Genomic DNA, 20,030 nt, shown 5'->3' with positions numbered 1-20,030 from the left:
TTTATAATGTACAGTAATAGTTGCAAGTCTGTTACTGTTGTATGAGATTTCATACAACATTAAGAGGGGTTTAAATCAGCTGTTCTTGAATGCACTTATATTGTAAGGCCCAGGTAGTAGCACATTGCAGCACCCATAATAATACTCAACATACTGCTATTAACCTGTTGCCAGGTATTTAACTTTTTTTAAACTCTTGCTATATGTAGTAAAATACCAGTAAAGACAAAATTTTGCCCCTATAATGAGGCACATTTTGGCATCTGTGCTAAATGCTGCTGCATGGGCAGGCAAGTGCAAGTCAAAATATGAAAAGGAGAGTCATGATTTGATATTAATAACTTTTTCATAGAAAAATATAAATATATTCCCTGAAATGTAGGACAAAGAAGAGCCAGCATTCATCATGAATCCTAGCACTATTACCATAAAAAAAGCAGACTGGCTTTTCCACTTAAGGTTATGTTCCACAATCTATGTAATCTAGACCTCTATCATCATCATCACCACCATCATCATATCTCACAGTCCTTCTACCCCCATTTCTAGTTCTTATTTTAGAACGTCGATTTGCTCTTTTATATTTGGTATAGTCCACATCGTCAGAGTCATTTTCTTGATTAAGTTTAGGACGTTTTGTTCGCTGGGGCCTTCTGGACGGCTTAGATACATTTGAATTTGAAATTTTACCTTTTCTAATTACTTTCGTTTTTCTTTTTCTTTTCCTCTTTTTTGTTTTTGTGGTATTCCTATAGCTACTGTTACTAGAATCAGTTTCAGATTCTAAATTGGAAGAGCAATTTAAACTGGCACCAGGTCCAGATTTTCCAATCTTTGCAGTCTCAGAAGGAGCAGTCCGCTGACACAAAGAACTTCTTCCATCTTCCTGCTCTCCTGTTTCAGACTCTGTGTCCTTTACGGCATTCAAGAATTTTGCTTTTCTGAAAGACGTCCCAGCCTTTTGACTGGTCACCTTGGTTTTTTTACCTTTGCACTTGCCTGATTCAGAACCTGCCTCACCCTCAGAGTTGCTCACTGCATGATGTTTGCGTACAAAAGTTGACTGGTCAGAAGCTTTCTTACTGCTCCCATCCCCTGACTTACGGCTTTTGGAGTCCTCCTCTGAAAATTCTACTGTGGAATTTTTCATTTTAAGAGATGCAGCACGGACAGTTCTGTGTGGCTGCTTGTGGTCATTAATATGCCTGTTCTTGTGTGTCATCTTGGTCTCTTTCTCAGATTCAGATTTTCCCCTTTCAGACTCTCTAATATATTTTCTTCTAGCAGCAGCTGAATTAGGCTGAGAGTGTGTTTTCCTGTTAGTATGTTGCTCTTTTACTTTTTCACGTTCAGACTTGAAAGTGGCATCTACCTTAGAGCTGTCCCTTAGCCTTTTCTTGGATGCAGCAGACACCGTCCGGTGAGGCAGTTTTCTATTCTTTTTTTCAGTGCACACACTTTCTGAGCTGGAGAGCTCTTCCTTTACATCACTCATCATCTTATTTTTATTAGCAGCCAAAGTAGCACTTCTGCATGGAGGTTTTTTTCCAGTAACAGTTTTGGCATTTAATGTCTCACTAGAAAACGTTGTATATTTTTTGTAGTCATTCATATATGTCCTGCTCCTGAGCACTTTTGTATTTTGTCCAATCTCCTCAGAGGTTGATTCTACAAAATAAAGATTTAAAAGTTCCTTTAAATAACTTACATTTCTATTAAAATCATATAGTTTACTCGGTACAAGCTTTACTACTAATGCTGAAATACATAGAAATCAAAGTACAGGTTATGCACTTCTCAGCTATGTGCAGTTTACTTTGGGTAATTATTTAAAATAAGATCAACTATGGACATCCTTTTAACTTTCAACATTGTGCTTTTGTTTTGAGATAAAAGAGGACAGGAAGCGACATTCTTTGCTCACAATGACAGTCAATCAAAAAATCACTACTTACCTTCAAGAAGGGGAATGATTTCCAGATTCTAAATATCTATGTGTAGTGTTAAAACTATCATTCTATTGCAAAGAAGTCTCTAAAAGAAATTACACACATTTATGAACCTGTAATAAATTTTGTTCTGCTAATGCAGAGGCAGCCATTCAGAAAGCAAAGAAAGTACAAATTAAATTCTATTACCAGAAGAATTTTGATAGTTTATGCAGTTGATAAATGATCAGGGAAGTAAAAGAATTTCTTCAAACCAGACCCGAACTGTGGAACTCACTCCCACAAAAGAAATGATCACAGGCCTTAACATTTTCAGAACTGAACGTGTAACTCATTTCTTCAGAATAACTCTCCCTTAAATTCTTCTCACACAGTCAAATACACACACACACACACACGAGGTCTTATAAACGCATAATTCGGGCCATACCAAATTCACAGCCATGAAAAACACATTATGGACCATTAAATCTGGTCTTGTGTGCTTTTACCCTATACAATACAGATTTCACAGGGGAGACCAGCATTTCTCAAATTGGGAGTCCTAACCCAAAAGGGAGTTGCAAGGTTATTTTAGGGAGGGTCACGGTATTGCCACCCTTACTTCTGTGCTGCCTTCAGAGTTCGGTGTCTGGAGAGTGGCAGCTGTCGGCCGGGCACCCAGCTCTGAAGGCAGTGCCCCCGCAGTGGCAGCACAGAAGGAAGGGTGGCACTACTGTACCATGCCATCCTTACTTTTGCACTGCTGCCTGCAGAGCTGGGTTGCTGGAGAGTGGCAGCTGCTGGCTGAGGGCCCAGCTATGCAGACAGCAGTGTAGAAGTAAGGGTGGCAATACTATACCATGCCATCCTTACTTCTGCGCTGCTGCTGCTGGCGGCTCTCTCCAGCTGCCCAGCTCTGAAGGCAGGGCTACTGCCAGCAACAGCACAGAATTAAGCGTAGCAGTACCGCAACCTCCCCTACAGTAACCTTGCTATACCCCCCCACACAACTCCTTTTTGGGTCAGGACCCCTACAATGACAATACTGTGAAATTTCAGATTTAAATAGCTGAAATAATGAAATTTACAATTTTTAAAATTGACCAAAATGAACCGTGAATTTGGTAGGGCCCTACTCATAATGCTATTTATTCTACAGGCTCTGAAGCAAGAACGACAAAATATTTCTCTATTTTCATACATGGCAGGTGCTCAGATACTACAGAAAGGGAATAGAAAGGACAAAAACCAAAAAAATCTTCCTTTTGACACATAAAACAACAGGCAGGGATGGGGTGGAATGTGAAAAAACTGACAACAGAAAGTACAAAACTAGTAAAGAAATGTTAAGTTTCCAAAAAGATACCAACTTAATTATGTTTAAAGTACTTGATAGTATCTAATGTTCTCTGACATGTCATGATGTGTCTGGCTTTAAAACCTAGTTTGTTTAATTTCTTTAGATATTAAAATAATAATATATCCAGGAAATAGAAGGGGACTGTGCTGCACTGATGGATTCCATGGTAGGATGGGATCACTGTTTATATTCATTTGGTTTAATGAAATTCCATAAAAACTGTATTAAGACTGTATATTTTATTACTGTAATTACAATACCACCTACAATCCAGAGATTAAAAACAGAGAAACTTTTGGAAAAAAGCTTTTTAGGTTATCTATATATCACAAAGCAGCAAATAAGGACAAACCCCTTTTTACCCTTCTCAGATTGTCAGAAATGTGTCATTAATGCATTTGATGCTCTGCTTTTTTTTTAAAAAAATATTTCTAATTTAGCCTTTGACCAGAAAGCATGTTATTACTAGAGCCTGCAAATCCACAGATATCCGCTTTGTATCTGTGGAGATCCATATCCGCAGACCATTTTTGCGGATCGTGGATCGGATGCAGATACAACTTTTGTATCTAGAGCTCTGCAAATCTGTGGATATCCACTTTATATTTGCGGACCATTTTTGTAGATCGGATGTGGATACAAATTTTGTATCCATGCAGGGCTCTAGTTATTCAGTGCTTAATAGTCTGGTGAACATACATTCTCAGTAAGTGTTGTGTGTTCAAAACAACTTTATAAAAAAATTGTGGTGAAAATTTTATACAGTAACAAGGTTGACACTATAAATTTTGGTTTAATGTTTTTTCAAAATAATGTATTGGCAAATTTTCAATGTTCTGAAAAAATGAAATTTGAAAAACAAATGCATGGAAAGCACTACAGAAGTGCTAGGTGGTGATATTTTATTAATTTTAATCCACTTAATCAGAACATCTGCTGGACGACCTGTTGTCTCCATTAAGAACTCTTGAGTAACAGCATACACTATTTTTTTTTATTAGTAAAGCCGCTGCTGTCAGAGGAACTGCAGAATCTGTTGTCTCTGGACAAGCCCATTTAGGAGTTGAATGGGAGGCATTGTCTACAATGAGACAGGGACTAAGCCTGCTGCCTGCCTAGTGCCAGGAGCTGCACTGGTGGCAATATGTAGTGGCATGGAAAGAGACAATATCACATCAGAACAGAAACCATTGAAGTTTTCACACACTGCATGTATCACAGCCATAACAGGACTGAAAGCTATTTCAAAAGACACCTAAAAAATTGTATTTGGCAGAATTATCCTTATCAAATATTATTTAGTATTACTAAGCTTAATTAGTTCCCTGGGAGATGTCCCAATTAAATGTAAATGCCTCAAAAAAATGTCTCCCTTCACACAAGCCAATCAAAGGAGTAGATACAGTAAATCTCCTAGTGCAGTTGCTAGAATTACCCTAAATAATGGTGCAGCCAAAACAAACAAATGCTTGATATTGGAAGTATTGACCCAGTAGTGCAAAGTGCAGTAATCATTTGTGATGCCATGATTTTGTTTGTGCAGACAGGTACCCTGAAGATCCAGAAAACAGAGTTTGCCTGAATCACCAATTTCATCCTGATGCTTGATGATCCAAAGAAAGAGTTCACCCTCTTCCAGTCTAGAGCAGGACAGGTAGGGACTATAAAAATGTTGACACCTCCCCTCCACCCCATCACTGATCTGTGCACTCTAACAGTGGTAAACTTGAGAACATCCTTAATTCTTTGGTTTTGGAAAATTTGGAACAAAGTGACTGAACAAAATAGCTGCAGTGCTTTGAAATGAATCATCATATAACCTCATTCCACAGTGTCCAGTTAGAGCTGGGTGAAATTTTTTTGGTAAATTGTAAATTCAATGAAAAATGTTTTTTCAGGGCACCTAAACTAAGTGAATTTGGGTCAAATTAGGCTAAGTTTCAGCCGAAAACAATGTAGCTTGTTCAGAGTGGAGCTGCATACTAATTTAAACTATCACAATTATATTATAACAGCCTTACATTTGTCATATTGGCTGCCTATTAAGGAGCAGAATGGTTTAAAGCGAACACTCATCAACTTAAAATAATTACATTACTGTCTGAGTAATACCCCAAATTACTATAAATGAAAAATTTGAGAAAATAAAATTTCCCATTTTTAGTTTTACTTTGTGTATTTACACTAAAATATTGTCAACGTTTAGTTTCACTTTTTCCTCTACATAAAAGAATAGTTTCTCCTGTATGTGTGGGATTTTCTACACAGCAATAGAGGAGATAAAAACATTTTAAAGACAGGAAAATTATAAAAGCACAGAAATGGCAGTTGTCTTCATGGGCAGATGTGATGCCTAAGGATATTTGCAACTGACATTTGAAATTTACTAGTCAGTGTCTCTTTAAATCGGCTCTACTGGTTTTTGAAGGCCTTAAGGATGATGGCTCTGAATACATTTTGATTCCATATCTTGAACTTTGTACTATGAGGCAGAGTGCTTTTACATACTACTCACAACACAGATCTTATCACATCCAAGATCAGCAGTTGATTATGCTTCAGCTGTGGTGAGCCCCCCCATGCAGCATAGAACTCTTTCCATCCCTTCTCATTTTATTAAGAACACCTTTGCTTTTCTAGTTTCAGACCATTCATGTTGCCCAACACATACTATCTTGTCTTTCAGTCTTTCCTTTAAAATTAGATGCCCTCCCTTCATTGCTTCTATTTTAAGAGGGCAGTATTTTATTGCTTAAAGAGACACCAACTTTTTAAAAAACCCCATAACACTGTCAGCAATTTTATTGCAATTCAATGCTTTGGCTGCTGTATCTGGGGAGGGAGGAGTGATGAGTACTATATAAAATATAATTATTCCATAACAAGTATGGCCACCTTCAAGAAAAAGCTAGACATCAAGAAGCTCTATGAATAAACTCTCTCTCAGATTAAAATCCTTCATAATTTAATATACTAATTAGATGCATCCCTCAGGCTTGGCAGTTAAATGTGACTCTCACTGCTGGAAAGGTTTTGCACAATTGATCCATTATTAGAAAAACTGTATTTATCGTTGCCAGTTTGATCTAGCTGTTAAAAACTGATTATTGCTTTGTAAAGAAAAAAATATTAAAAATAAATCGACGCATTGTAACTCAGGAAGTGTATAATTTTTTTTGAAGGATTAGCACTCTTTCATTAAGAGAGGAGACAAAATAATTCATATTTGAATTTTTGCTCTATTTAAGATATCAGAAACTGGAAGACAAATTAACATTTTGAATCCAAGAACATAAAAGTACAATACATTGAAAGCTACAATTTAACCAGAGAGTGATGGAAAAAAAGGGATATAAACCAGATTTTCTTCAAACTGCAGAAGATGACAGATAGGTTAAAACATCCACCTTCCATACTAATGGCAAAACAATTCCCCCTCCCACCCCAGAAAAAATAAAATAAAATCAAAGATCAATGCTGGCCGATCTATTTTGGCACTTTTCACATCTGTCATGGTTAACAACTTTCCCACAGAAGTTTAAGAAAAAAAATCTTTAACTGATCACCTTTGAACAGATAGCATCTTGCAGCTGTTTTTTGTTTTTAAAAGGAAATACATAAAGTCCTAAGTCAGGAAAATTTTACTTGGTGTTTATATCACTTCTCTTTCCTTCCTACAACAAAATATATACATTCAAATTGGATGTAATATTTTATATACAAATTAGAGATTCCCTTTTACAATATTAAAAAAAATCTTTTCAAAGACTTTGAAAAATAATTTTTCATGTCTCCAAAAATAGTAAGTTATATGCTGGATTCAAATATTTTCTACTTACAAAACAAGTTTCAGATAAGAGCCATTTCATACCAAAAAATTACCGAAGGGTTCTGAAAAAAAGCCAATACTTTAAAGAGTATTAACTGAATGGAAATAAGTATCTATGGCAATGCAGCTACATATAAAGTTTAATGGGCAATCAAGGGTTCAGTGACTGTTTTGTTGCTGATCATCTACTGTACCCGCCATTCTTATATATTTCATTGATGTTAGAAATCACTTTGTGTATTTGGCAGCAATTAATAAACGTTTAGATCTTAGTAGGTCAAAAAATTATTTCTTGTGGGAAATTGCCAAGATAGCAGAATTAATCACAAAACACCTTAAATGACTTTCTTCCTGAGATTCTCACTCCACGTAAACATAGACCCATGTGTCACAAAAATATATCAAAACTATCTGCCTAAGAAGGCATACAATACACATTTTAAAGTGCGATAGAATCAGTTATGCGGCAACCGACAAAAATGTAGGTCAGCTTGCAAGAACAAAATGGCAACATTTTGACAATTTTGTGTTAGAAACACAGTGATGACCCAACTCCATATCCCCTCCTCATATATTTGGTAGTTGGAAGAAATTATTTTGGTTGAAATTAATAACTGGAAAAGGGTAACTTTAACATGAAGATTTTAACTTATTATAATGCAGTTGTTAAGGCAGGTCATCTTTCCTCAGCTGTCAAGTTAGAGGTGGGAAATAATCCGGGGCCTGATTTTTAACAGTGTTGTATACAGATAGTAACCCTCTCTTCAAGACCAATCCCAGGCAAGATGGGCAGAGTAGTTTAATGTATCTTTTGCGCTTTCATTCTTAATCATGTTTGGTGTCAAGCAAAAAAAAAAAAATAGTTTTTAGAAGTTGAGTAAAGTAGTACATGGCATGTTACTTTAAATTCAATAACAATTTTGAGACTAGAAAAAGGGGGAAGAGAACTGCAGGACTAAGATATAATTTATGCAAAGGTACAATATAGTCTAACAAAATATGAATATAAAATATTAAATTCTTACTTGTCCTTTATTCAGTTTAATATCTGGTGAATTATTGACCATTGCTAGCTACAGTATTATTTCATCCAGGATCTTAGAGTTACTGTAAAGACATGCCTCAATTCCCCCTCATCCCCCCATTCAACCTACTGATTGCTATATGAAGTTGAAAATATATGTAGGGTGCTAACCATGAGTAAAGCTACATATGTTCTGGCTTCACAAAGGGCAGACCTCTCCAGGGAAAAGACTGGTCCTTCTGCAGTATAGTTAAAAAAAGCAGTCCGCAAAAAGGAGATGAAAGAGGGATGATATTATATTTTTTAGAAAAATATGTATATAAGTTCCATGCACTACAACTCCATATGCTAGATTCAATCCCTTTTACTGGGGATTACAAGTCATGAGAATTCTCAAAGGCCTAGAACTAGTTGTAGTCCCTATGAGGATGGTATAGATGCCTCCCACTTACAATGAGCAAGTAGGAAAAAAAAAAAAAAAAAAACCCAACAACAACAAAAAACCTACTCGCCCAATTGCTTCTGTTGCAATATTTATGGGAATTCTCTAAAATAAGGTCTGCATGGGATGTTCTTTCTGATAGTTACTTTTTGCAATCTTTTTTTGGGAGGTTGCAGGGGGAGGGGGGGATTTAAAGTAGTTAGAACAGTTTTTGGGACTAGTGTGTCTATCTCCCTGACATCTTTGGAATACAGTAGTCACGAAAAGAGAATATGCAGAGTGTAAAGAGTCTTTAAAGTTGGCTAAACTATGAAACAAGAACCAATCTCCTAAAAGAGGAAGTTGTAGTGACACACTAGATATGGCCCAGTGAATCCCAAAGTCATTCTGATGAGCTGAGTTGTCAAAGAAAATTCCCAAACTGGAATTACATCTCAATTAGCACATGGAAGTGCATATGAAAGAATGAGAAATGGAGAAGAATAAACACTTCAGAATAGGTTGAAACTGCAGAAGCAAAATTAGGCTAATGAACATTTCTCTGAGACCATAACTTTGGGCTATTCATTATCAACCGTCTGCCAATGAGATGCTGCATATAAGAAAATCTCTGTGAAGAACCATAAGCGTGACTTAACACTTCGGTTAAAAACATGAAAAACCAGAATATCCCATGAAATTTGGAGAAACAGAGATATAGGGGACATCACTGTAACTGTTGGACAAAAAGCTTTATCTTCTTAAAAAATTAAACCAGTAATAAGAAAAAGGAGTGCATGCAGACATCAAATAAATACCAGAATATCTCTATCCTGGACACACGTTTTCACCTTTAAAAAAAGGTGGCAAAACACTGCCATCAAAACAAAAATTAAAATAAATAATTTTGCAGATTCCAATTTACCTCATGGAAGCAACACTGTATTAAAAAAATAACACCTTTCAGTCAAATAATAAAAATTATTTAAATTTAAATTAATGGCTCTTCTGTATTCAACTGCATTAATAAAGCAAATAATAATTTGGAAAAATAAAAATAGTTATCTACTTTGTAAAGGAACTGTTACTTTACTCATAATGTCAAGATCAACAGGACTAATTATAATACTGATCATGTAACAGTAACCTAGTTTTATAAAGTCTCTAGAACAAGGAACCGGTGCTAGAACAGTCCACTTCGAGATTTTGAAATCTCTAAAACTGTACGTCATAGGCAATTTTCTCACACAGCACCGATTAAAGTAATGGTCAATATTGTGCTAGCAACATATAGGTCAGTGTTCAACTGGTTTTGAAAACTGTTATTCCGAGCAGTAACATTCCAGTCCAGACTGAAATACTGCCCCAAAATGAAACATTTTGGTATCAGTTGCTACATATTGCTACGTGGACCAGCAAATGCAATCTGAAATATGACAAGGACAGTCACAGGATTATGTTTTTCACAGAAAAATATAAATGTTTTCCCTGAATCTCATGACAAAGAACAGCCATCATTCATCATGAATTCTAATGATATTACCACAAAAGTGGAATAGATTTCCCTCCATTATGTTCTGTAATCTCTCAGTTCGAGCACACTGTCTAGACCTCTATCATCATACCTTACAGTCTTTCTACCCTGATTTCTAGTTTTGATTTTAGAGCGTTGAGGAGCTCTTTTATATTTTGTATAGTCCAAATCCTCCCAGTCATTATCATCCATATTAATCCTACGTCGTTTCCTCTGTCTAGACAATATCATAGATTTAGATGCATTAGCTTTAAAATTACCTTTTCTAATGACTTTTGTTTTTCCTTTCCTTTTCCTTTTTTTTGTGTTTGTGGCATTGCTATAGTTACTGCTATTGGAATCAGTATCAAATTCTAAATTAGAAGAGCAATTGAAACTGGCATCAGGTCCAGATTTTGAGCTCCCTGCAGTTCCAGAAGGTCCTGTTCTCTCTGACACAGACCGTCTTCCATTCTCCCTCACTTCGGTTTCAGACTCTGCTCTGTTTTTCAAATCACTCAAGGCTTTTGCTTTCTTGAAAAGAGTTGCAGACTTTTGACTGGTCATCTTCTTAATTCTTCTACCATTCCACCTGCCTGACAAAGAATCTGCCTCATCCTCAGAGTTGCTCACGGCATGCTGTGTGTGTGCAGAAGTTGACTGATCAGACACCTTTTGACTGCTCCCATCCCCTGACTTATGGCTTTTGGAGTCCTCCTCTGAGAATTCTACTGTGGGATTTTTAATTTTAGGAGATGCAGTACAGACTGTCCTGTGTGGTTGTTTATGGCCATTGCTTTGCCTATTTTTTGGTGCCATTTTTACACCTATTTCAGAATCTGAACTTTTATCTTCAGATTCACTAATATATTTTCTTCTAGCAGATGAACCAGCCTGCGAAAGCATTTTCCGCTTAATATACTGTTCTTTTTGTTCTTTTTCACTTTCAGATTTTAAACCTGTGTCATCTTCAAAGCCATCCAATAACAATTTCCTGGCTGCAGCAGAGGCACTGCGGTGGGGCAGTTTTCTGTTCTTGCTTCCAATGCCAATACTTTCTGAGCTGGAGATCTCTTCCTCCACATCACTCATTAGTCTTAATTTACTGGCAGCCACAGTAGCACTTCTGCGTGGAATTCTTCTGCGACCATCATCTTTGTCATTCACTATTTTGTAAACCCCCTTTGAATATTCTGAGTCACTCCCATATAACCTTTTCCTGGTAGCTCTTCTGCTATGTCCATTCTCTTGAGAGAAAGACCCTATAATATAAAAAATAAAAATGATTTAAATATTGGTTAAATTAAAAAATAAATAAATGACAAATTTATGACAAATATTTTAAAACAGAACAAGAGCAATTTATATTATAGTACTAACAATGTACAAACCCAAATAGTACTGGAGAACAGCTCACATTGTGTGTTTAAAAAAGGTGATTAAAACATCTGTATTTTTATTTTATAATAGCAAGGGCAATTCAAACATATTACATGTTATATTCAGTAGAGCGCAATTAGGGTTTTGGCCAACTATATTATCATTCCACCTATGATTTTTATGATCTCTGAATTACATGCCCTGAGAAATCCATCTCCTCATCCCCATTTTAAGAATGCACCTGCAAGAAAAAATATTTTTTGTTTATTTGTTTTGTTGCAGTTTGGTTGATCTGTTTCTTGGCACAAGACCAGATATGGGACAAGGGCCATTCAAAGATGGCTTTCAAACACCTTTGCATTCCCCTAATCCTTGGGCCATCAGTCCCTAGTGCGTGAGCACAACTCCAGGCTGCTCTTCTTATTCCTGGCTCTCCATGGCTCCAAATGCTTGTCCAATAGCTAGGAATTGCTGGAGCATATCCTGGATATGTACCTTTCCCTCTGACATGTTCTGTGCTGTGGCTGCGTAGGTGGTGCTACAACAGTTTTAGGTCACCTGGATATGTGCTGAGATAAGGGTAGTCCTTTTACTAACTTTGGTAAGCTGGTTTTATACTTGCTTTGACCCAGAGTGATGCAAAACCATCAGAATGGATCAGAGCCCTAAAAAATTACCATGACATCTGTGGCAACAGAAAGCTGTGGGTGACCACTGTATTAAGTCTGTTAAATAAAAGCCCCAAAATTAAAACAAAGGAATTAAGAAATGAATCTAAAAAGTAGAAAAAAATTCTATACTACTAGTATTCTGGAACGCCAAAAACTTGTTTTATTTAATCCAAAAAATTCACAAAATGCCTAATTCAGATTTGGCGAGGAAGATGTAATGATAAAGGGACACTATATCTGGTCAACTTCAGCCCAATCTTTGTTTTGCAAATATATGCTTTTACCAAACCTATAAGCAAAGGAAATATTTCAGTGTTTTAAAAAAACCCAGATGATTAAGTCATTTTTGTAGCAATAATTATTTTACATTTACAAAAGATACTGTATGATTAGTTAGGAAATGCTAGCTGACATCAGGGTCTGACTAAATTTTATAGAAAATGTAAGTTAAAGCAACATTAAGGCTGCCTATGAAGCACGCAGTCAGGACACGCCAAAATAAAGGTTACCTTTTTTCACAGGGCCCCCATCTTCATTTAGTGAGCAGGTAGAGTCTGCAGTGGATCAGGTAGGGATTCAACATTTATTTATAAATTTACTTGTTAGAAGCAAAAAAGTAATAGTGTACACAATATAAAATGCTAGCTGTCAACAAAAAAGATTTTCTCTATGCAAATACATTTAATTTAATTTAAAAATACAAATATTTAATGAGTTTTGCTCAGTCAAATGAGTACACATCTCTGCCTCACTTGCTGCTGTACACAAATCCAACATGCATATTGAGGGCCAAATATTATTGTATTCAAATTCATTTATACATATATTAATGTAAATTCAGAGTAGAGTTAATTGATTTCAGCTGATTTACTCCTAATTTACATCACTGTAACTGCAAACACAATTTGAGCTAGAATACAGGAACCTGAAGGAAATCTATGGAAATAATAGTAAGGGATCATCAGGGATCCTAGTTTTCCGTGATAAAAAACCAAAAATCTGTGTTTTTCAATGAGTAAAATGAAACGCTGAACTTTTTCCCTAGCCACAATATACAGTGGAATCCCATTTATCCGATCTAATTGGGGCCAGGGCCAGATCAGAATCTAAAATTCGGATAACCCAGAGACTGGGCAAAGAGCTTCAGCTGCGAGCCCCACTGCCTGGGGCTGACAACCAACAGCACCAGTTCAGTTAATATGGAGAGCCGGACAATGGAGGCTCACATAAATGGGATTCTACTGTACATATGTTTTTATTTTTTCACAAAATGTAAAAACTAAAGATTCTCTGTAAAAACACAAATTTCATGTTTTTCCTGTGGCAAAAGGATTTCTAAAATCCCTGGTGATCATAAAGTTTAAATTATTTTTCCAGAGGCAAATATAAAAACATGACATTTCTTGACTTGAGCGCTTTACTTTGCAATCTTTAAATTCTCTTATCTTATGTTTTCCTTAGGAAATATGCTAGAAAAAGGAAATAATTCAAATATTACTTTCATTATACGCCTAGATACACAACTTGGCCAGACTGCGCAAAAATGCCTAATGTGAGAGCTGGTCTACAGAGTTTGTGCGCCAATTTACATAAATCAGTTTAAAAACAAACTTACTTGAATTGATGCAACTCCCTAGTGTGAACACACTCATATTGATGTAAATGTGTTTTGCTTACAATTATAAATTTAATTTAAATTGAGGCAGAAATTGTGTGTAGACAAGCCCCGATACGGGGTTTGCAAAAACTTTTGAACATCTCACTGAATGAAGCAGGGCTTCTCTGGAAACCACAGAAACCTTATTAAATACCTAAGATGACATAGAGGGGCATCATATTACTTATTTCTATTCAAAATTTTATGTGAATGCATTAACAGCCCTTTTACTTTATATTTCCAGGAGTTATTTTTAAAAAGTATTGTTATTAAAAATGTACAATGCCTGCACATTTAAAAAAAATTGTGATAATCTGAGCTAATCAGAACACTTACTTTAAAGTACACCTCCAATATAAGGCCCACGGGTAACATTGTGAAAAGCATCTAACTGAGAAAGTTTTTAGGTCACTGAAGTGCTTTTGAAAATGTTACCCTATATCAGTGTTTCTCAATGACCAGTCCATGGACTGGTGCTGATCCTTGAGACTTCCCTGACAGAGTTTAGGAAGGCAGCGTCCCTGGTATCAAAAAGGGTGAGAAACACTGCCCTATAGCCATGCAAAATTTCTACTTTCTTCCCAAAAAAACTGGAGCTGTTTAAAAACAGGACCCTGTAATTTGTTTTTAAATCTATCCATCCATCTATATATTTGTTAAAAGAATAGGGGAAGCATTTTCCCACCTCCACTCTACTTATTCTCAAAAACTGCAGAAATGCCTTTTCTCACATTTATAAAAACAGGACCACTCTCAGGTAGAAACCAGCCTGAAAAGTGAAAATTTCACCAGGTTGTAAGAAACGAAAATGGTCTTTCAGAAAGGAAACACTCAGGTAACGGTAACAGTGGCCGTGTGCTATATACTCCAGCTACAGTTATCATGAGGACATTCAAGAACAATCTTGAACACACATATTTATCGATTCTTGAATGCACAGGTTATCAAAGGCAATATCTCAGTCACCCATAACACTCCATATTCTACTAGTGAACTGTCCCCAGTGAAACCATTTGTAAACTTACTGGATGAAATTCAGACTTAAATATGTTCCACAAATGAAGCATATTTTGTCATCTGTGCTAAATATTGCAATGTGGACAGAAAATACAAGTTAAAAATGAACACTATAATAGTATAGTTGCATTAATAGTTTCATATAAATATACTTCCAGAATAGTTAGACAAACACTCACCATTCATCAAGAGATCTAGTGCCATGAGGAAGGGAAATAATTTTCCTCTGAAAAATTAAATTGACCACTGCCCAATTTTAACAGCATACACCTTTATACTTCTATCTTTGTCACACTTTACAATATTCCTACACAAGCTTCCTTCAGAATGTCAAGGAACTCATTTTGTGGAGTCCAAATCTTCCTAATAACCACCAATCCTACATTTTAATTTAGTCAATATCAGATTTAGATACATTAAGTTTTTAAACATACCTTTTTTAGTGACTTCCCTTTTCCTCCTTTTTTTGTTTATGGCATCACTATAGTTACTATTATTGGTATCAGTTTCAGATGCTAAATTAGAAGAGCAATTGAAACTAGCATCAGGTCCAGATTTTGAGCTCCCTGGAGTCCCAGAAGTTTCCATGCTCTCTGACACAGAACTTCTTCCATTCTCCTTCACTTCTGTTTCAGACTCTGCTGTGTCCTCTAAGTCACTCAAGACTTTTGCTTTTTTGAAAGGAGTTGCAGGCTTTTGACTTGTCACCTTCTTGATTTTTCTACCATTCCACCTGCCTGACTCAGAATCTTCCTCATCCTCAGAGTTGCTCACTGCATGCTGTTTGTGTGTAGAAGTTGACTGGCTGGACACTTTCTGACTGCTCCCATCCTCTGACTTATGGTTTTTGGAGTCGTCCTCTGAAAATTCTACTGTGGGATTTTTAATTTTAGGAGATGAAGCACAGACCGTCCTCTGTGGTGGTTTTTTGCTATTGCTTTGCCTATTTTTGTGTGCCATTCTTGTATCAGTTTCAGAATCTGAACTTCCAACTTCAGATTCACTAATATATTTTCTTCTAGCAGCAGATGAACCAGGCTGAGAAAGTTTTTTCTTCCTCGCATACTGTTCTTTTACTTCTTTTTCACTTTCAGACTTTAAACCTGTCTCATCATCAGAACCGTCCAATAGCAGTTTCCTGGCTGCAGCAGAAGCATTGCGGTGGGGCAGTTTTCTGTTCTTGCTTGCAATGCCAACACTTTCTGAACTGGAGATCTCTTCCTCCACATCACTCATCAGCCTTAATTTATTAGCAGCCACAGTAGCACTTCTGCGTGGAATTTTTCTATGTCTACCAGTTTTGTTACTCAACGATTCACAAGCCACTGCTGAAGTATTTTCAGAGTCACTTCTATATAGCCTTTTCCTGGCAGTTTTTCTGATATTTCCATTCTCCTGAGAATCTGATCCTGTAAAATATAGAATTGCTGTCAATTTTAAATATAAGGACACCCATTTATGTTAAATTAAATTTCCTGTAAAGTCAAACAAGTTCAACTCATAGGCACAAACTGAATTGAAGTACAAATGTAGTAGTAGCTGCAACTTACATGGAACATTTTATTTAACTAGAAAATAAAGGTAACACTCTCATTCTTCACAAATCTAAAAGGTGAGCATTCACCGTGTCTTGAAGCTTGCTTTATTTGTATTTAAACCATTACTAGTATCAGTTGTATTCAATTTCTTTTTTATAATTAAAAACAAGGGAGTTGCAAAATCTTCATCCTCACTGTTTGACTATCTCTTTGCCTTACTAGTAACTTCCTTCAGTAAGGATTCCTTCAATGCTAATGTTAATTGTTTCACCAGAGGAAACCGTAAGATTCTGAGAAAAGTCTTAACTCTTACAGCAACAGTATCGGTACAAGTGCCATGCAACTATGCTAGCCTCAGTCATGTATTCCAGACGTTAACATACAGTTTTAACTTTTCAAAGTGTTATTAACATGAACTTAATTGCACCACGTATATTTACCACTGAATATGCATTTTCTTATGTTATTGGCCATTCACAGAAAATGCTGATTGAATCTTACCCATTTGCTTTCTTTGAGCTGCTCTATTTCTGGTTACCCTAAAGCTGCTGTTCTTTGCTCTGGATATACCATTGTGTAATACTGGGGATGCAAGAGCCATAGAGCTCTCTTTACTTTCCTCTGAGCTACTTGACGAAGAAGAGGAAGAAGATCCTGATGAGGAGGCAGAGGAAGAAGCTGAAGAGCCTTCTATTTCACTTTCTGGTTTAAAAACAAAAAAAAAAGAATTTAGAATTCTAAGCAGGAACACAGCAAGTTAATGACCTTGAAAATTAATTAGTAGGTGTAATTTGCTGTTTTACACTTTACAGAATGTTTCTTACACATATCGCTTCCATATAATTAGCTTCACAGTGTATTATTTAAAGACAAGGACAGGAAGGCATACATTATACCAGTGCCACCTATAGTGATAGCTGCCTTACATTTTCCATTGTGAGACTGTTTTCAGTTGCTCATAACTTTGCCAAACTTTACGAGGGCTGAATTTTTTCATGCTGCATTATCTGGTGGCATTTTCTCTGTTTTTTTTTTTTTAAAAGGTTCAGCTAAAAATGTTCAGCTATTTTCAAGGAAGGCTTTGCAATGTTAATAAAATAGTGGTGGCTTCTTTAAGAGTTTAGCACCCTTATGCTTTGGAATAAGAATGTGATATGAGACGGGGTAGTCTTCGTGTGTTTGTTGCATAGGCAACATTAATTCCGGCACTTCCTTTCATCTGAGTGCGTAACTTTGAAATCTTAATATTCTTTTTGCATAGTGTTTTGTGCGCAATACACACACGCAATGTTAAATATAAGTCATATTTATGTGTTAAATGTACTGATACGGCAAGTTCAAAGTGTTCATCACAAGCACTGTTTGCTAAGACTGTTTGAGATTTCAAGGTTCCATTTTCACATTTAGCAGATTTTTAAAGCAGCAAATGAGGATGACAGGACCATTTTTCTCCCTTCTCACCCCTCAACAAGCCATTTAGCTCTGTGATGACTCCTCAGATGAAACGGAGTACAGGCACACAGACTATCCAACAGGATTGAAAGATGGTGTACAAGTCTGCTTCTTTGATTATAAATATATTTTTACTTATAAGTTTCCTCTACTGCAGGCTTTTCACTAATAAAAGCTGAAACTAAAGAAATGTATTGGGTTCTATACAACTTTAAAACAGAAGAATTCTATACTTAACATGCAAACAGCATGAAAACACAAGATGTTATTACAAAACATTCATAGTTATCAGAGACAAGGTTTTCCTACAGAAGGCATTTTAAAAAGGTTTGTATTTTTAAGAGTTATTTAGCTAGACTTTATGGGAATTATGGTTACTTTGCCTACAAAGGCAAAAAAAATAATTAGCAAACATTTTATAGCTCAAGTTTAATATATAAGCAAATACAGCTTTTAAAACAGATTTTGTTTCTCACCTGATGACAATGCAGTATGATTTGTTAAGGGTGTAGTTCTAGCTTTTCCATTTCTTTCACGTGATGATATGCAAGCAGAATCAGAAGATTCGCCAGAAGAACTGTGGGCATAGGTGCTAGCATTTATTTTATGGCTTGTAACACATGCTGCTCTGCTAGAGGTAGGTTGGGTAGAAGAATCTTCCTGCTCAGATTCAATTTTTGCCTGAGATTTTAAGGGTTTCTGCTTCACATTTCTAGCCATAAAAAGGAAATAGAAGTAACTATAATATACAATGTAAGAGAGCAGAATATTTTAGTAAGAAATAATGAAATATTTGGAAACATGGATAAAAGGCAATAATTCCTATTGGTAGAAAAACTGTATTCATTACCATTTACAACTTGGTGAAAAGCGATTAAATTTGTGAATTAAAATATTCAAATTTATGTCGCCTGCAGTTGTGGGACATTCACAACTCAGTAGTCAATGCTAAGTGCTCTTGGTAAAAGTGTAATTTACACCTACAATGAAAATATCTAATGATATCTAATCCATTTCCTGATTTAAACTACACATATATACATAAATCTGAGGCTGACAGTGTTTCCCTCCTATTTTCCAAGTTGCAACAGCAGCCTTTGGATTTCTGATGTACCCTAGAATCCTCACTTATCAGCTGCAATAGGCATTTAAAAGGGCCATGTATACCAATTATATCCTATGATAAACAGAGTCTCAAAGACACCAGCTAAGAGGTGCAACATGGGAGAAAGATCCTGCTCTCTGAAATAAAATATGTGAGTACACAGAAATGTGAATACACGAAGTCTATAGTTTTCCACTGTAACGCAAATCTAGCCTGTATGAGTGCTGCACACAAGCCTGGGGTTCAATTTGATTACTGGAGAAGAGTGCTCTTCTGGTAGAGGAGTGGAAGAGAGAAAGGGCACTTGTTCGACACCAGAAATATTTCTTCTAATAAATAAAATTAAAACATTAAAAAAGCCTGAATGGGAAATTTGTTACCTGATAAAGCCCTGAATTAACATATGTACTAGTCCTTTAAATATTGAGTTCTTCAGTGTTTAGAATAAGGCATCCTTACACGCTTAGGCCACATATGCACTAAGGCAGGCCTGCACAACATGCGGCCCAGGGGCCGCATGCGGCCCGCGTGGGCTCACTGTGCAGCCCGCAGGGGTTGAGTAGGTGGGCTCACTGTGCAGCCCGCGGGGGGTGAGTAGGCAAGCGGGCGGGCAGTGGTGGGGAGTGAGTCGGCGAGCCGGGGGAGGGGGGCTGAGGAGGCGAGCGGCGAATCGGTGGCTGACCTGTTCTACTGATCTGGTCTGGCTCCCATCCCCTCTCCCAGGGCCAGCTCCAGACACCAGCAAAACAAGCAGGTGCTTGGGGCGGCACAATTCTAGGGGCGGCATTCTGGCGCCGGCCATCATAGGTGCCGACTCCGGGGCATGGGGAAAAAGTGCCCCCGCCGCCCCAGCTTGCCTCCGCTCCGCCTGCTCCCCTGAGCGCGCCGCCGCCACTCCGCTTATCCCCCCTCCCTCCCAGGCTTGCCCCGTGCGAAACAGCTGCTTCATGCAGCAAGGCTGGGAGGGAGGACAAGCTGAGCGGCGGGGTGCTCAGGGGAGGCGGCGGTGGTGGAGCGGAGGTGAGCTGGAGCGGAGGTGAGCTGGAGCGGGGAGTGGTTCCTCTACCCCCCCCCGTTACTTCCTGTGCCCCCCCACCCTAGCTCACCTCTGCTCCGCCTGCTCCCCTGAACG

At 37.2% G+C, this 20,030-nt stretch overlaps 1 protein-coding gene across 1 annotated transcript in view; it reads right to left on the bottom strand.

The window, feature by feature from the left end:
* Nucleotides 1-460: 460 nt before the first annotated feature.
* Nucleotides 461-20,030, bottom strand: part of LOC112117822 (bromodomain and WD repeat-containing protein 1-like) — a 106,456-nt gene continuing 86,886 nt past the window's right edge. The window contains exons 38-42 of the mRNA XM_026651675.1: nucleotides 18,270-18,505; nucleotides 16,843-17,043; nucleotides 15,238-16,212; nucleotides 10,360-11,340; nucleotides 461-1,668 (exon numbers count right to left, since the gene is read on the bottom strand). Of these exons, the coding sequence (XP_026507460.1) occupies nucleotides 461-1,668; nucleotides 10,360-11,340; nucleotides 15,238-16,212; nucleotides 16,843-17,043; nucleotides 18,270-18,505 (3,601 nt within the window). The remainder of the gene's footprint in view (nucleotides 1,669-10,359; nucleotides 11,341-15,237; nucleotides 16,213-16,842; nucleotides 17,044-18,269; nucleotides 18,506-20,030) is intronic.

Source organism: Terrapene carolina, unplaced genomic scaffold, assembly GCF_002925995.2.
Source record: "Terrapene carolina triunguis isolate 2854851 unplaced genomic scaffold, T_m_triunguis-2.0 Scaffold31, whole genome shotgun sequence".
Taxonomy (NCBI): domain Eukaryota; kingdom Metazoa; phylum Chordata; order Testudines; family Emydidae; genus Terrapene; species Terrapene triunguis.
Note: the sequence above shows the minus strand (reverse complement) of the source record. Positions and strands in the feature narration are given on the sequence as shown.